General features: G+C 44.0%; 1 protein-coding gene across 1 annotated transcript; it reads left to right on the top strand.

Moving 5' to 3' along the window:
- Positions 1–119: 119 nt before the first annotated feature.
- Positions 120–18015, top strand: PRDM4 (PR/SET domain 4). The gene is made up of 11 exons (XM_027680396.1): positions 120–130; positions 1710–1843; positions 2496–2681; positions 4720–5514; positions 8494–8643; positions 9857–9975; positions 10722–10807; positions 12104–12231; positions 12795–13109; positions 15615–15783; positions 16846–18015. Exons 1-11 carry the CDS (start codon positions 120–122, stop codon positions 17153–17155), a joined length of 2403 nt encoding a protein of 800 aa, XP_027536197.1. The 3' UTR covers positions 17156–18015.
- Positions 18016–18523: the final 508 nt, after the last annotated feature.

The following is an 18523-nucleotide window of genomic DNA, read 5'->3' on the forward strand; positions in this document are numbered from 1 at the left end:
GGGGGTTGCGGCCGGGCCGTGCCTGGGGCCGGAACCGGGGCCGGGGGCAGGCGGCGGGCCGGGGCCGAGGGCCCTGATGTGGCTGCGGGCGCTCTGCCGCCGGAGAGGCGCCGGGCTCCATGCACCCCAGGTGAGCACCCTGGGGAGGCGGGTGGAACCCCGGCCGATGGGGCGGGCAGGGGAGGGTGTCCCTAAAGCGTTCAGCGCCTCCCGCAGGCCCCGAGGCTCGGCCCCGGTGCTTCGCCACCGCTCGGTCCCGGGGCGAAGGTGGTGGTTCCCTCCCTTGGGCATCGCCATCCTCAGCAGCCGCTTGGGCCGGGGGATAAATGCCCTGCCTCGGCGGGCAGCCGGAGCCCTCGGCACCGTCCCTGGAGGCAGATGGCAGGGTAGGGCAGTGCGTGTGCGGAGCTGGGTGGACGCGGTGTGAAAGTCGGCGACGCCGTTCGTGCGGCTCAGCCCTCCGGGTGTCAGGTGCTGTGCGGGGGACTGGGAGCGGACTCGATGGTCCCTATGGGCCCCTTCCGAGATCTTCCGCTGTTAACTCGCTAGAGTTCGGTGTATTTGGCTGTTTTTCCTGGGTGAGCGGTATACCTTTCCTTACTGGAATGGCAGTCTTAAGCTCCAGCTCTCCATCAGTACTGCAGCACCTGGGCCTGCTGCTCGCGAGGGCCATGTGAGAGGCTGGGCCAGTGGGGAGGGTGTTGGGTTTCCTTGCCAGAGTTGTGGCTGCTGTGGGGTAGCTGCTCTGTCTGGCCCTATGAACTACTGATTAGAGCTGCTGTGTGGGCAGGAGGGCCAGGGTGGGCAGAGCATAGGCCAGGCAGAGCTTGCAAAGTTGTGACAAACATGAGTTGACCGTATCTCCTTGGTGTCCCCATCCCTATGGACTGGTTTGGGCTGCATGTGCAGCCTGAGACCCCAGAGGACGGATGTGCCTGGAGCTGACATGGTTTGGCGATTTAGGGTGTTGGGCAGCGCAGTGGCTCCTGCAGCTCTACAGCCACTGATGTGGTGTGTGCTCACCTGAGCCGTGCATGCAGTTAGGAACCAGTGTTTGCTTACTGCAAAATAACGTGTCATCCATGGTGCCAATTTGTAATGGAGTAGGAGCATGTAGAACCAGACTGAGGCAGGCTATTAAAACTCTGTACTATGGCTGTTCTGCAGTGGTAACTCTTGTCACTGTTGGCCTGGTTTGAACTGATGGTGAACTAGAGATTTTGTGTCCATTACCAGTGGGAAGTGATCTCTCCTCCCTCCTCTCCCCCGACTTTGGTTTTCAAACGTGAATGTGGTGTCCAGAAGTCATGAAATTTAAATCAGGTGCTGTTGTCTGAGTATTTGTAACATTCAGCTTGCAAATTGATCTGTGTTCACAATACTTTAATTGCAGTGGCTTTGACTGCTAGGAGTGAGACTTTGTTTTCTGGACGGCGAGGAAAAAGCTATGGTCTGATTGTCTTTTTGAACTGGTTTTAAATCCTTATTATTGCTATGTAATCTGGTCAATATGTATTGATCATGATGTGATGACGATGTAAGTGGCTGATGTGCTTTATGCTTAGCTTTCTAAAGCAAAGTTTTTATATGCCAATGTCTGAATTTTTTTGCTCAGCCCTTCCTCACCACAGTACAGTCAGTAATCAGGAATGCTCTTGCATCTGTTTCTTTGTCTTTTTCTCCCTCCCCTCTCTGTTCCCTGGCTCCAGAATGAATGAAATGAACCTGAGTCCTGTAGGGATGGACCAGCTGACCTCATCCTCTGTGAGCAATGCTCTGCCGGTCTCAGGGAGTCACTTGGGGTTGGCAGCGTCCCCCACTCACAACGCCATACCAGCACCAGGTAATGGGGAAGGGCCCCACAAAGGGTATTGCAGCTCATGCTCTGTGTTTTACTGTCACAGGAGTGGTCATAACTGAGTAGCAGGGCTTGCTCTGATAGCAGGTCATATCTTTAGCAGGTAGTGAGGTGATGTAGAGTTGGGGGAGACCATAAATCGTTGCTGATGTGGGCAAAGCAAAAGGCATGAGTGCTTATCAGGCTTACACCTTAGTGGCAGCCTTGTTTTGTTTGGGGGTGGGGTGGGGGGTAGGTTTGCACTGTAGGTGAGTAGTAGCAGAATCCTTTGAAATACAAACTGTAGCTGAAGGTCCGTCTCCATCTGTGTCTAATTTCTCTCAGGTGAAAATAATGATTTTTCACCTGTGAAGCAAAATTTTTTCCTAGCTCTTTTCAGGGGGTTGCACAGACAGAAGTCCATTACAATTGTAAGTAGAAGCGAGCCCTACAAAACCTATCCAGAAAAGATCTAGCTGTATTCAGGCATGCCTCTCAGTGCTGTGATAACTGATCCTTTCTTTGAAGCTTGCCACCTTACTTTGACAGTACCATGCTGTCTTTTCATAGGGAGAGAGCTCCTGAGGAGCTTCATTAGTTTGTGTGTTCCTAAACTCAAGTAGTTCTGTTGAATTTAAATTGGCATTTTCTCTTGCAGGCTTGCCTGTTGCAATTCCAAACTTGGGCCCCTCCTTGAGTTCCTTGCCCTCTGCTCTGTCTCTGATGCTCCCAATGGGTATTGGGGATCGAGGAGTGATGTGTGGTATACCAGAGAGAAACTACACCCTACCTCCACCACCATACCCTCACCTGGAGAGCAGCTATTTCAGACACATTCTACCTGGTAAGTTGTCTGGTGGTGATGGAGGGGAAAAGAAAGAGAAGCTGTTTTAAGAGCCACCTGTTTCTGTCCTGAAGCAGGCAAGACTGACTGTTTTGCAGAGCTGTTATTTCCATGCCTTTGTCTTGAGGCTATTGTGTCATTTACACACCTTTATTTTCAGGTGTCTATTGCTGTACTTGTGAATGAAGAGAATTGCAAGGCATTTTCTATTAAAACCAAACCTTTGATTGCTACTCCTGCTTTGGTTTTAAGATTAACAGAAAACAAAGCATGCCTGGTTTCTGTCTCCAGTGTCTTACAGTTTGAAAGCTGCTTCTATTTTTTTTTTCTATAGGCTGAAGCAGTACTTAATATGTGCATAATGGTAGGTCACAACAGTTCAAAGCCCAAAAAGGGCAAGCCATCAGCTGAGGAGTTTGGGCTCTTTCCCACCTGTTTAGCCCAATGCACATTTTTTCTTCGTTTTTGTTCAAGGTTGATTTCCAGAGGCCTAACATACTGACTTGTATCTTGATTCCTTGATTCCTCTCTCACATGTGCTTTAGATATAAATGTAGAATTTAACATGTTAGTATGTGAAGACACAGAAATCAGAGCTTTAAATATAGTCATTGTTTTGTTTTGTAGCTAAGATTGGCAGGGTGGAAGGGTAGTTAAACTTCTTCAGGGTGACCCAGTGGGTGTTGTTGGTTCAACCTAGGTTAGGGAAAAAAGCTGTAGCAGCCCAGATCTCATCCAGCTTCCTGTTGACTAAGGGCTGAATTGTCCAGCTGCTTAGGAATAACCTTTCCTACTGCATAACCTGTCTGTCTGTTTAGTGGGCAAAGAGTAGATGAAGAAAGTGCATTAGGACCAAAAGTATTTGCCATTCTTCTGAGCTGGAATAATTTTTCTAGTTCCTGTGATGTTTAGTCTGATGTTTCATAGGGCTCTTCCATGAGTCATCTTGCTGCTTTCAGGGCTCCTCCTTGTTCAAACCACAAAGCAGCATTGCATGCAGGAATATTTGATCCAGCTGATTAAATTAAACTGTCCATTTCTTGGCTTAGTCATTTTTAATGGGGTTGTGCTGCAGAAAGAATATCCGTGTTTGCATCCTTGTAATAACAGACATATTTGAATGGAACACACTTACAGATCAAATGGCTCATAGGGTTGAAGGACAAAAAGAAACATGCTGACTCAGATCTTCCAGAATCTGGAAAATCTGCCTCTCTCTCTCTCTCTCTCTCTGCTGAAAATACTGTTTACTTGAACGTGCAGATGTATTTCTTCCAAAGATTTTTTTTGTTTGTTTTATTGTGTAAGTACAGGTGTTTCTTCATATCATAAGTTCGAAGGTTGTTTGATTTTTTTGAGAAACTTTCCAGAACTACCAGAAAAGATGTTAGGGTTTCTGATTTAAATTTAACCAAGCTATTGTTTTAGGAGAAACAAGACATTTTTCATGTAAGGAAAGAGAGCAGATGAGCCATGATATCTGTGAGAGACCTTATCTGTGTCCTTCAGAATTGCAGTTGATGATCTCTGAGGTGGACAGTTGTGCCACTTAGTCTTAGAGGAAGGAAGTAGTCATTGTTAAAACTTAAATACCTAAGCAAAAATGATGTATCCCAGAGAATTGTTTTTTCTTCTAGCAAAGATGAACCAGGGTTATCAAATTATAGATTCCTCTAGCAGTCCTTCATCCTTTGTGAGCTATTTCTTGAGAATGAAAAATTAAGCCTAAAATGTGATTGAGTCTCTGTGCTGAGGAGCCAAGGTTGCATTCTGCCAAAAACTTGGCTGTTCAGAGTTTGAGAAATAGCTAGAGACTTGCTCTGTTGAATTTGTTGTCAAAATATCATTTGACAAGAGTGTTGGGTTCATGTATGTTTGTGAGGCATGTTTTAGATGTAATGGATTTTAAGTGGAGATAATGTAGAGAACGTATTCAGGGATCTGGGTCTCAGTGTACTCTGCTGGGATTGATTTTTGTTCGAGATTTGAAAACTGATGTAACCTCGCTGTCTTCTTTTTCTCCCTCTCTTCCTATCAGGTATCTTATCTTACTTGGCTGACAGACCACCACCTCAGTACATCCATCCCAACACTATAAATGTTGACAGCAATCCAGCATTGTCAGTCTCCAACAATCCATCGGCCCTGGATCCCTACCAGCCCGGTGGAACTGTGGGGCTGGAACCAGGGATTGTCTCCATGGACTCCCGCACAGTGAACACACATGGTCCTCAAAATCTGCATCCTGGCGACAGCCATGAGGTAGCACTGGATACTACAATCACCATGGAGAGTGTTTCAAGGGTAACCAGCCCCATCTCCACAGATGGGATGACAGAGGAGCTCACGATGGATGATGTAGCCGGGGATCATTCGCAGATCCCAAATGGCTCCCGGAGCCATGAACCTTTAGCCGTAGACACAGTGGGGAGTAACTTGACATCAGACGCTGTGGGACACGGCGGTGTCATTCCCATTCACGGTAGCACTTTGGAACTCCCTGTCGTCATGGAGCCCGACCACATTGCCGGGCGGGTGACAGGGATATCAGACAGCACACTAAATGACTCCATTCATACTGTGTCCATGAGCACCAACTCCGTGAGTGTGGCGCTCTCTACCTCACACAACCTCGCTTCCCTGGACTCAGTAGCCTTGCATGAAGTGGGCCTCAGCCTTGAGCCAGTGGCGGTGTCTTCCATCAATCAGGAAGTAGCCATGGGGCCAAGTCATGTGGATGTGTCTGCAGACAATCTTGCCTTTGTACCACCCTCTCTGCAAATGGAAGACTCCAATTCGAACAAGGAGAATATGGCAACCTTGTTTACCATATGTGAGTGGACATTTCCTGCTTTCTTGGGGTAGGGTTTGTCATGCAGCTGTTGTCTAGTGGGATGACAGGACTCTTGTTGCTAGTCTTACAGATTAATGGTAAAAGAAATGCTGTTTAACAAGTCCATGAAAGTTGGAACATCTGCAGTGCCAGATTAACTGTGCTGAAACGACAATACTTGGAAGTAGACATAGTAGGATGTTTTAGCATAATTCTCTTTGTATCCATCTCCCATGTTGCCTTGAAGCTGAAAGCTGAGTCTTTATGAACCTCTTGCCTTCTGTGGATATGCAGATATTATCCTTTGAAATGAGAGTTTTTTGTTTTTAAAGTCACATCACAAGTGACTCTTCTTGGTGCATGAAAAATACACAACAAATACCACCACAAGCCGTACATTCAGTCAAGTGGGTATAATTGTTGAGTATGACATTGTGTGATTTTGCAAAATTTTTATTAAAACATGAACAATCATCATGAAAATGTTATTCTCAACAGGACCTGCTGGAAAAAAAGAGCAGAGAGGGAAGGAACATTTTAATATTTCTAATTATTCTCATCAAAGCGCTTTAGTCCAGAGGTTAGTTGATCTCGTAGGGAGAGAGGAGCACTGGATATTGCACTCTCAATCCTGTTATCATTCAAGGAGTGGTGTTTGAGAACTGTGAAGTTCTCATTTGCTGGGACAGAGGTTTGAACTTTCACCTGCAGCATGTCTGAATTCTTGCCTCTGAAGCATAAGGTCAGCTTTTATAATAATTTTTATTAGCTGTGGTAGCATTGCTGAGGGCTGCTCTTCATGCAGCCTGGCCCTACAACTGCCAGGACCTTATGGCTAGCTTTGCCTGCAGAACATACTTTAAGAAATTGGAAGACAGAGCGCCTTGGTTAGCAGTGGGAGAGGTGCAGTTTGTTGCAAAGCGTCTAGTCAGACAATTGAATTAAACCTTTTGTTCTGTGGGATAAAATATAACTTAAAATCAGGTGGGCATAGAACTGTGATGAATTTACCACTCCTAAAGGAAGAGTTTTACAGTTAATGCACTTAGAAGTTCCTACAGGCATCTGCTGCATGTTGAGCAAATAATGATCAAAATACCGTGTAATCCAACATGCTTGTGGTGAAATCACTTCTCTTATTCAAAGTGGGATTGGAAGTGCCAGTTTATTGTTGCTATACTTAACACAGTCCTAAGCTGTTTCCCAGATGATGCTCCCCTTTGGTAGGATAATAAAATGGCTGTTGCATGCCTAGTGCTTTCATGTGATTTGCAAAACAGATTCTTGACTTGGGAAGGTTTAAATTTTAACTTTTTGTTGTTGTTTTTAAACTTCTCGTGAATAAAACATGAATTTGTGTCCAGACAGGTGACAGCAAGGACAAGGAGTTGGTTTAGAGCCTGTTGGTGTTTTTTCCTCACTGAGAAGGCAGGAGTCAGGGCCTTTTTCAGAGGACTTTTTACATTCTTCTTAAGCAGGAAATAAGAAGTGTGCCTTTGCTACAGTCTTGAATGTTTGTGAAACTTCTAAGTAGCCCCTTTTGTGGTCATCTTTGTTGACAGTTCTGGGTAGAACCTTTCCAAGTGGAAGTGTCACACGCCTAGAACTTTTCTTCCTCTGTCTCTCCTTGGAGCTGTAGTTTGTGTGTGCTAGGCAATGCTTAAAAGCAGCTGTTCCAAATAGTGGTTCTCATACTCAGATCTGGCTGTTGTCATTGCTTTACTCCTGCATATCACCTGTGCACATGAAGCAATGCTTATATAGGCTCTACCTAATCATTTTTTGAGTACCTTGCTATCTGTAACTGTGTAGTTGCTCAAACTGTACTTTTTGGGGGTCCAATTCTGGTACTGTGATGTATGAAGGGAATGTCTGAAAATTATCTTTAAAGATGTAGGAATGGAGCTGCTGTTTAGGCCTGCTGAAGACTAGTTTTGTGATAGGTCTTTTATACTGGAGTTGGGTCATCAACAGGCCAAAGAAGGTCTTTGTGGAGATCCTGATTAGTTAGCTGAGCATCTTTCTTCTTCAGAATAGTGATTCGTTAGGAGAGTGGTTGCTGAGTAGGTGTTGATTGCTCCATCTGTAGAGAATTAAAATTACATAGTTTTTCTAGATGAAATAATGCTGTAGAGAGCATTTTATGATGTACCTTTTCTCAGAGTTATTAGACCAAAGACTTCCAGTGGTTTCTTTTTCAGCAGTACTTCTGCTGAATGACAGATGGGGAAAGCGATGGTACTGATTCTTCTTGGGCTTTTGTTTTTGTTCCATTCAGTGACATACTCATACTGTATGAGTTTATTGCAGTGAGTCCTTGAAAAGTAACATTAAGGTGAGGTTTTTGCTACTGTGAAGATTTACACAGTCTGAATTCAAATGTAGGTAATGGGATATGTGGGTTCAAATTAGAAACATTTTAGAAAGAAGACCTTTCTGTCCCCTTGCATGGATATCCTTGAGGTTCTACATGCAAGAAGTGTTTCTTGTAAATTCCAAAAATGTATCCAGTTAGAAAGTGTTTGGTTTGGTATGTCTTGGATTTTTCTACCAATAAAGTTCATTTCACTTGTGATAAGAGTGAAAATGGCTCTCACATCATCAGCATTGCTGCCAGCTCTGGGGAGACTACTATCCATTTTGCAGTAAGGTTGATGAAGAGTGGACTCCGTCCCATTGCTAGATTCCCCTACAGGGATACTCTGGAGTCTAGGTCATTAATTTACCATCAGGAAGGTAGGTAGAGATTCTCACATTTGATCTGAACTGGACAGGAACAGTGGCATCTATGTCAGTGCCCATCTGACTGTAATAGTATGGTCTGTAGTCTTCTGAGTAAAACATATTTAGTGGACAAGTTGAACCTGATAGAACCAGACTTTGGCAGGAACCGAGCTGAAGCATATTGGTAGAGAGCTGATTGCACCGTGGGAGCTGTTGCATCTTTTTAATCCCTGTTGTCCTTTTCCCTCTCTGCAGGGTGCACACTGTGTGACAAGGCGTATCCGTCAGACTGCCCAGACCACGGGCCCGTCACTTTTGTCCCTGACACCCCCATAGAGAGCCGAGCCCGGCTTTCTCTCCCTAAGCAGCTCGTCCTCCGGCAGTCTATCATGGGAGCTGAGGCGGGTAAGAATCATGTTACTGTGTGTTTCTCTGCAGCAGTTTAAAATACACTCACTGCCTGAAATCCAAAACCATGGGGATATTAATGTGGGAAAGAAACACTGGAGTAGAGAGGTGCTTCCCTCATCTGTAATCACCCCAACTTACATGATCCAAGAGCTTCTTGTGCTCTGGTTAGTGCTTAGACTTCAACTATACTGTAGGGCTGTTGCCATAGTGTGGCACATCATAAGGTCAAGCACAAGCAAGATATGGTGTTTATTTTTATCGTGTTGGACAACCCAGGCACAGCTTTGATAAGAAAACATTGCAGCAGTTGCAGTTTGGGAAAAGGCAACAAGTAGAAATAATAGAGGAGATTTCTGTCTGCTCGTTCATCAGCTTGGTTTGCTACCTGTGGGTCTTCTGGACTTCTGCACTCTCATGGGAGTATTGATCATAAGTGCCTCTATTTTTTTCCCTCCCTTCGTTTACGTTTGGCATGTAGACTGTGACCTTGTCACTGGATGTGGACCTTATTACTGTATTTCACGCCATTGTCACCTGGAAATCGAAGAGTACAATGCAATACCCTAAGGATCTGAAGGCTAAAGAAGAATGTGATTATTGGCTTGCTTAGTGATGCTGCTTGTTGAGAGTAGATTACATCTGTTCTTTTCAAGCTGCACTAGTTTCCAGTTTATTCCTAAAAGCTACTCAGTGTATTCATGTAGACTTATATATATAAATGTTTAATAATAAATAATATACATGCAGGAATCCCTCTGCCCATGACAGAAATACAGCTGCCTCTGGGGAGAAATGCAGAAGCTGCTTAACAATGCCCAGCAACAATTCTGGAAATTCCTGGGGATTAGGTAGGCAAAATGTAGTTACTGAAACTAGTATTTTCTGCTTCTGCAGAAAGTGCCATGAAAACTTTAATTGGTACAAGTGGCTAGGATATTAGTTTTATAGCTTACTGAAAAATAAATTACTTGCTTTTGGCAAAATAAATATTTATAATTAGAACAAAGCGGCTCCCAATAGTGTCATGTGGTGGTGGTGGTTCTTGTCTCCGCCTTAGGTGTGTTTCACATGTGAAGTAGAAGCTTTGATGATCTTATGCCTAGATATTACCCCTGGAGCATTATCTCATAAACCTCCCACTTCTTTATTATGCACGATTAGTTGTTTAAACCATTGAGTTCTTCAGATTTGGGTCTTCCTCTGATAGGTGTGTGGACACGAGAAACCATTCCTGTGCGGACTTGTTTTGGACCTTTGATCGGACAGCAGAGCCATTCTCTGGAGGTGGCTGACTGGACAGACAAAGCAGCCAGTCACATCTGGAAGGTCAGTGGGTGTTCTGACTCATAGATCTGCCAACATGCCTTTATCTGGTGAAACTTGCCACATGACACAGCAACTTCAACATTATCATCCTTGCCAAAAGTCAAAAGTAAAGCAATTTGATTGTTTAATGCTTAATATCAGCATAACAGAGCTGTATAGCATGTAATATGCTGGTAATCAATTCTGAAGTACAAAAAGCTTCTTTAATGCCTTTTTTTTTATAGGGCTGTATGTGGTTTCCACTGTTTGTGTGGAGTTGCAGCAGAGATTGTATATGATTCACTAGGCAGCACTTGTTTGTTTCATATCACTGTTTATTGAAAGTTCCCCTAGGTGACGAATGATTTGTTTTAGGAAAGATGCTTTAAAGCTTTCTTTTCCCCATCATTTCATGTTCAGAAAATAAACTTGATTTATATAAATAAAACATGTACTGTTTGCCCAGATATTATTATTCACAAAACTTAGTTTTTTAGAAAAGCAGTCAAATGCATTTCTGGTGGGAGCTAAAGGTGATGTGTGGGAAAGATGCTGATAAACAGGTTTTCTAGCCTCCCGGGTAGCAGAGAAGTCAAGATTGCCGTGTGAAGAGGAAAATAAGGAGTAAAAACAGGGCTGTGGTCTTGGCAATGGCAATGGAGACTTCTCAGCTTGTTCTAGGTAAACACATCCTCTCTTAAAGAAGCTGGCTTTGACTGTATTTATTGCTGTACTTTATCCTAAGATTGCATTTGTTTTCCTGATAGATCTATCACAATGGTGTCCTGGAGTTCTGCATCATTACAACTGATGAAAATGAATGTAACTGGATGATGTTTGTACGCAAAGCCAGGTGAGAACCACTTGTACTGTGCTAAGTAGCTTTGAGTCTTAAGCTGCAGGCTCATAGAAGGCTGTACAGAATAAAGATAAGGATCACAGAATACTCTGAGTGGGAAGGGAATCACAACAATCATCGAGTCCAGCTCTTAAGTGAATGGTCCATAGGGGGATCAAACCCAGACCTTGGCATTATTAGCACCATGCTCTAACCACCTGAGCTGATCTCAGGGTGTACTGGAGAGTGTGCACTGCTGCACTGCCTGCCCAGAGAGGTGTGAGCTCGGAGCCAAGGGACCTTCAAGAGTTACCTGGGCATCTTGAACTGGTGGGGAGAATGAAACAGAAGACACAGTGGAGAATGTTACAGAAGAACTGGTACACAGGCTGTCCTAAAATAGCCCCAGACTTACCCCCAAACTTTGTTTCCCTTGTTCTAAAGCTTTAAACCAGGTTCTTTTTATAGTAACTTATTGTGTAATTAGGTTGTTACTGCTTTCCCTCCCTATTCCTTTTGGATACGTCTGTGAAGATGATGTTGATTGTCATTGTGATTTTAATACTTTATTAGCAAAGTGTCCCTGGGTTCTTTTGGCCAAGTTCCAAGCTCTTACAGCTTGCAAAAGCTGTCCTTTCCAGTCTTTCCAGAGCCTGCAGTGAAAACTATCTGGGCTGGCTTAAGTATTGCTCCATCCATAGTCCACTGAGAAGGCTTTGCTCTGTGACAAAAAGTAGGTTTCTCCTAGAGTTCATTTCATTGCTCCCATATGGAAGAGTCAAGAAATTTAATGCTTGATCTCCCACTGCAGTGGGGCAGAGCTTTTGCTGGTTTCAAACACTGGGAACAAACATATGCAAGATACTGCTTCAAAAGATCAATGACCACATCTTGGAAATGGAAATCAAGAGGATTTTTTTTAAGATAATTTTGCTTTAAGGCATTACTGATATTTTCTCCCTCATGCATTCTCTATTTCTTGAGGGGGTTAATATGAAAAATACATAGATTTCTGTAGTTTCTTAGGAGATCATAAACTCTCTTCTCTCAGCCCACTCCAATGTGTATTAATAATATTCTCAGCAGTAGTGTGAAAAATGCATCATTTGGTGGAGCAGATTGGCTCTCAAGGTCCAGTTTTCCTTTCCTTTAATAAAGAAGGACAGAAGTGACAGACATGAAAGTTTTCATAATGTGCTGAGAAGCAGTGAGGTTCTCTCACTACCTATTTATAGGAATCTCCATCTTTTCTCTCTCAAGAAGTCAATACTTCTGGAGGGCTTTTATTCATACCTCTTGTTATTGCTATAGGAACCGGGAAGAGCAGAATCTGGTAGCTTATCCTCATGATGGAAAAATTTACTTCTGCACCTCTCGGGACATCCCACCTGAACACGAGCTTCTCTTTTATTACAGTCGGGACTATGCACGACAGCTTGGTAAGTAAGCACTCATTTTTGTTGGCTTTGCAGGGAGTACCCAGCTTGAATTCCCTTTTAGTGCCATCCCTGGGCGCTGTGACTTGGGAGTGCATTATGTTCCTTCTCAATTCCTATTGGTGCATGTCATAGTTTCCTTTTACGTTTCATGACTACAGAGTACCATCTTTTAAAAGAAACATTCCCCTATCTAATTCCACTGATCAGGAGTAAAAGATCACAGTTTTGAACAAAGAGCATTGTTTTTTCTTCTGTTCGTCCACTAAGGGATGCTAAGGGAGTTTTGCTAGCTGAAGATGTTCCTATCCTCCCCCACCTGTGGTTGTGATAATTTAGATTTGGTGGAGCTGTGCTCAAAACTGTTTCAAAGTTTGGCCCCTCAAAACATTTGAAATGACCTACCTAAAAGTGTTGAAAAGCAAGCACTGGAGCTGAAAGGAACAAAGGTGAAAAAATCTCTGCAGCTGGCTTTGCTACCACAGACAAAATGTTTACATGGATCTTGCTCATGCTCTGTTAGGCCTTACCGTGCCTCATTAAAAGTGATGCTTTTGTGCCCACAGGTGTCCCTGAACATCCAGACGTGCACATCTGCCACTGTGGAAAGGAATGCGCTTCCTATGCGGACTTCAAGGCCCATTTGAGCAGCCATATTCACAACCACCTCCCCAGTCAGGGACACAGCAGCAACCATGGGCCAGGCCACGGAAAGGAAAGGAAGTGGAAGTGCTCCATGTGTCCCCAGGCTTTCATCTCCCCTTCCAAGCTCCATGTCCACTTCATGGGGCACATGGGCATGAAGCCGCACAAGTGCGATTTCTGTAGCAAAGCTTTCAGTGATCCCAGCAACTTACGGACGCACCTCAAGATACACACAGGTAAGGGTTGGGGGCTTTATAGAGATGCCTGTGCTAGGAAATCATTGGGGCAGGGTCTGTTTTCTCTGATTCCATGGCCAGTTGGCAGAGCAGAGCTTGCGTCCGTAAATATAAGCTCTTAGAAACACAGAATCATAGAATATTTTGGATTGAAAGGGGCCTTTAAAAATAATATTCCAAAACCCCCCACCATGGACAGGGACATCTTCTGCTAGATCAGTCACTCTGAGCCCCATCCAACCTGTCCTCGAACAGTTCCGATGGTGGGGCATCTGCAACTTCTCTGGGCAACCCGTTCCAGTGCCTCACCACCCCCATTGTAAAAAAAAAAGTCTTCTTTATGTCCGATTTAAATCTGTTTTCTTTCAGTTTAAAAGCATTGCTCCTTGCCCTTGTTACTACAGGCCTTGGTAAAAAGTCTCTCTTTCTTGAAATCCCTCTTTAAGTATTGAAAGGCTGCAATAAGGTCTCCCTGGAACCTTCTCTTCTGCAGGCTAAACAGCCCCAACTCTCAGCCTATTTTCACAGGAGAGGTGCTTCAGCCCTCTGACTATCTTCATGGCCCTCCTTCAGACCTGCCCTAACATCCCCTTGTCTTTCTTGTACTGGGGACCTTAGAACTGGATGCAGTACTCCAGGTGGAGTCTCAAAAGAGCAGATAAGAGGAGGAGAATCGCCTCCCTCAACCTGCCTTTCTAAGAATGGATTCTTAGATTCCTATCTGTCTACAGGAATGATCTCCAGTCCGTGTTGACCCCACTTAATGCCTGAGCAATGCCTGAGAGAGCGCTAGTTGGGTGGGATAGGACTGAGCTGGATTCAGTGGTGTGGGTACTTATAGAACAGTATATAGACCCATGATTTGGTTGATTGTGCCATGTCTAAAAACATTTGATGATTGCATCTAATAGATTGCAGTTGGGAAGAAGTGCTGGCCTTTGTCTGGGAGACAGAAAACCTTTGTTCCCACACAGCAGGTCCAGTGCTGGTAACTGCAATAAAACAAGGGTTCCCTTCTGCTTGCAAGAAGGACATCGGGTTTGAGAGCTATTAATGTGGACAGTTGTCCACTTAAATACAGGCCTGAGATCTTTCCTACTTGAATTGTTTTTTGTCTTAAGGAAATGGCATAAAACTGAAACTGTAGCATCAGACTGATATGGATTAGGCTCAGCTGTGTCACTCATCAAAACTGAAGTCTGAACATGCTGTTGACTTCTGTGGGCATTGGGGTATCACTAGAGACTTTGGGGATAAAGGGGGAATTGCCAGCAGATCCGGGAATGAGCACTAACAGAGGAAAACAAAATAGAGACAGATTTTTCAGCTGTGTAAGAAGAGAGGAAATATGAAAAGGCATGGATTTAACACTGAGTGAGGACAGGGGAGAGGGTGAAGGTCAGGTTACAGGCCAGCAATTGACAGTTGGATATTTTTGCCTCTTTTTTTTAGTAAGGTTTAAATACCTATTGGGAATCAAAGAATGCAAGTCACAAAGCTGGAAAAGGAATAAAACTGGGGGTTTGGTGCCTCAAGTCAAGCATAGGAAGGTGTAGGCTCAGTAGTCAGGAATTTTAATAAACTGATCAACTACAAATATGATATACACAACCTCAGAACCTCAGTGGGATGGGATTCAAATGGTATTCAAACTTAGTCTGAATTCAGTAGCGTGCAGGGCTTTTGAACTATTTCTGGCAAAGAATAGTGGAAGAACTACAGATAAGTGCAAAAATGGGATAAAACATAGAAGTTATCAAAGGGCCAGTGAGCTTTGTACCTGTGTGTTTGTTAGATAAGAGAACTTGTTTTTGTAGACAAAGGCAACGCAGTGCTTCAAATGTGGCTGGGCTCTGGTAAGGCATCAGATATGGTTCCTGTGGGAAATGGGATGTGGAGATGGGGATGTACTAATGTACAGTAACTAGATGGTTACCATGGTTACTATTACAAGGGAAGCTAACCTTATTTTTACTGAAGAATTCATCTTGGATAAGACTAGTCCTGTTAAGTGTTTGCCTGAATCTCTTCACTGAAAAATTTGCAGACCTACTGGGGCTGTTCTGATGTACAGAACAGGGAGGCACAGTTGGTGTGGAAGAAGCAGAAAGCTGATGGCACAGGAAAGGCTGACTGACCATGAGCAGTGGAGGAAGAGGAATCAATGGTGTTTAGAAGTGCAGAAACGTGCATCACACAAGGGGCTCAGTAGTTTGAAACAGTATCATGATGGTTTTTTGGCTTGAAGCCATGGGGGGTTGAAAAGCTTTGGGAATGTTGAAGTCAAATGCCTGTTTTTTCCATAGCTAAATCTAGAGACTGTAGAACTAAGTAGGCCTTTATGCTGAGTCTGAAGGAACTGCAGGAGGAAACAGGTCCTGTTCACAAAGAATGTGCCTTTCTTCAGGGTAAAATTTTATTTTTCAGCAGTGGTTAGGCTTGTTTGCTTCCTGTATTTGTTGGGACACTGACTGTCAACTTGTGGGTGTATGTGTGTAATCCCAGGTCAGAAGAACTACCGCTGTACCCTCTGTGACAAGTCCTTCACTCAGAAGGCCCACCTGGAATCGCACATGGTCATCCACACCGGGGAGAAGAACCTCAAGTGCGATTACTGCGAGAAGCTGTTCATGCGGAGGCAGGACCTCAAGCAACACGTACTCACTCACACGCAGTAAGTGATCTCACAGGGTGAGTGCAGTAAATGAAGCTGAACAGCCCAAGAGAGAACCTCCAGTTTGCAAATAGTTTGGCCTAGGGAGTACAGATCGGTTCACTCTCTAAAATGACAGAGAAGTCAGTCTGGACAAAGTCCTTGTTGTACTGGCTGCAGTTGTCCAGTTTTAATGTTTGCAGTGTTTTAATGACACAGTAAATTCCAAGCGTGCTACTTGTCTTGTGAAATGGCTGTCTGAAGTGTTCATCATTTTGAACAGAGAGGGGGTTGTTTGACTTACATTTCATTCTCTGCTGAGAACTGCTTACACATCCCAACGTGACCACAGAAAGACCATAAACTCCTCACTGCTATTCTCACCAAGTAGCTTGTTAGTGAACTCTGCCTCTCTGCACTAGGGATGGGGTGCTGCAATTCCAGCCCTTTCCTCCCTGCAGGTCTCACTCAAGCACTTGGTCTCCTGCTCCTCCTGTAGGCAGATCCCTGCCCACAGCCCTGTGCCAGGCCAGGTCTTTTGCTCTGAGAATCTCTCCATCCTGTATATTTACTCCCAGTCAAAAAAAAAAAAAAGAAAAGCCTAGTCTTAAAAACTTACTTCCCCAAAGCTAGTTCCTTTGCTTATTTCATTTTTGGCATCTGGTTTTTGTACTCACTTGGAATCCATTGCTGCTTCTGTCATGCTGCCTAGGAGACAGTGTATTGTAGTGAGCATGAGTGAGAGAGGCAGACAGACTTGCCTGGCTGCTTGTTCCTACAGCCTGAGCCAGGAGCACTACTGTTGGGAGGTATTTTGCACTGTCATCTGCAGAATTTGTTGCAGTCTGGTAAGGTCCTCAAGCTTAGCATTTATGCACTGAGGATTGTTAGCACTCAGCAACTTTGTTGTCTTATTTCTTCCCTGTGCCCCCTGCCCCCGATTTACACAGGGTGGGAAGGAGGGAGACTGACCTTTCTATCAGGGCAACATCTCTGCTCCTGCCAAAACATGGGCCTTAACCAGTATTTTAATACTATATCAGCTGCCTTGCAGGAGCAAACTCACTTTTTTATGTCTTGCAGAGAACGGCAGATCAAGTGCCCCAAGTGTGACAAGCTGTTTCTGAGGACAAATCACCTGAAGAAGCATCTCAATTCACATGAAGGAAAGAGGGACTATGTCTGTGAAAAATGTTCCAAGGCTTATTTAACCAAATATCACCTCACTCGCCACCTAAAAATATGTAAAGGCCCCACATCCAGCTTGTCAGCCCCAGAGGAGGAAGAGGAGGAGGATTCAGAAGAAGAATTAATAGACTCTATGAGGACTGAAGACTGTAGGATTAACAATGGAGTCTATTCAACAGGTGATGCCCTCTCTGGACACAAATGAAGAAGAGAGGGGCATTTTCTTGGATAAGTAGGGAAGGAAAAAACCCTCTTCCTTGTTTCCCCAGTCAACAATGTATGTCAGGTGAGGAGTTTTCCTTCTGTTTTGGTCTCCACACTACCCCCACTTAATATACTCTGTAGCCAAAACACTGAATGAGACTGGATCATATGCCTGCACAAGTGAAGAGTTGCTAAGAAGGAAATGTGAGGCAAGGACATTTTTTCACACACACTGTGCATACTTCTTTTCCAAATCACTCAGATTAATCCATCCAGTGTCGGGACACGTCACACCTTGCATAGCCCTTTAAGCAAAAAGCCACAAACCAGAAATGTAGTTGAGTGATTGCAGTGAATTGTAAGCCAACTGTCCTTACCTGCCCAAGCCATGACATGAAGAGAAACAAACAAAAAATGTATTTTGTTTTTTTGAAACCTCTCAACTGAAGGATGTGATGTGGCACAAAGCCAAGACTTAACAATGCTCAGGTTTCCTTCTTCAAACAAAACTCTTTGGTTTAAAAATAAAAAGAAAGGCCAGTGAAATCAGCCCTTGCAAACAATGCCATTACCCCACTACAGAGAATCAAAGATTGGCTTTTGGATAACAGTTATTGCCTCCTCTCCCTTGAGTTCACTAGAACGTGTAAGCAGGTGAAGAGATAAAGACTGTATAGACTCAGTAAGGACGAGGCTTACAGATGATCAGGCAGTGTTTACAGTATATATTACTCCTTGTGCTGTAAACCTTTTACCACCTAGAATGATGGGAGGGTTTGCTGCTAATATTATTTATGGAATGAAGATTATTACATTTGGTTGTTTTCTTTTGAAATAATTAAAAATGTGGCTCTTCTCAAATGTTCTTTAATATTTACATATTCTGAAAAAAAAGTTCCTATTTCTATAAATATGCTAAGAGAAATAACAACACTTTTTAATCATCTGCCTCTCACAAGCTTTCCTGGGACATGGAAGGGTAGGAGCACCTCCATGAATAGGTGCAGCTGAAGAACTGGTCTTTAAACCCTGTAGATTTACTGTGTCACTCCTCTGGCTGTGCTGCAAAAGAAGAGAGCTGAGCTCTGTGCTCTTGACAAGGTAATTGGAGGTTCCCTTGTGAAAGAGGCTCTGCTTCTTGCCCTAAATGGCCCAAGCTCAGCTGTACCTTTCTCTGTCCCCTGTATTTCCTTGAGAGCTCCCAGGGTTCTTCAAACCTGAAAATGCTTGCCCTCAGACCAGTATGCGACTAAAAAGCTCCAGAGAGAAAAGTTGTGGGATTTTGTTAAGTCAAGGGAAAGATGTGTTGCTTCCAGTAAAGCAATTTCTTCCTGAAACACAAAGCAACTTCTAGAGCTGCGGTGCCAAT

Source organism: Neopelma chrysocephalum, unplaced genomic scaffold, assembly GCF_003984885.1.
Source record: "Neopelma chrysocephalum unplaced genomic scaffold, ASM398488v2 Primary Assembly neopelma1_59, whole genome shotgun sequence".
In the NCBI taxonomy this organism is placed as follows: Eukaryota; Metazoa; Chordata; class Aves; order Passeriformes; family Pipridae; genus Neopelma; species Neopelma chrysocephalum.

Coding starts and splice junctions, on each gene's coding strand:
- PRDM4 (XM_027680396.1), top strand. Junction 5,515..8,493: donor GGCAACCTTGTTTACCATAT/GTGAGTGGACAT, acceptor CCCTCTCTGCAG/GGTGCACACTGTGTGACAAG. Junction 9,976..10,721: donor CAGCCAGTCACATCTGGAAG/GTCAGTGGGTGT, acceptor TTTTCCTGATAG/ATCTATCACAATGGTGTCCT.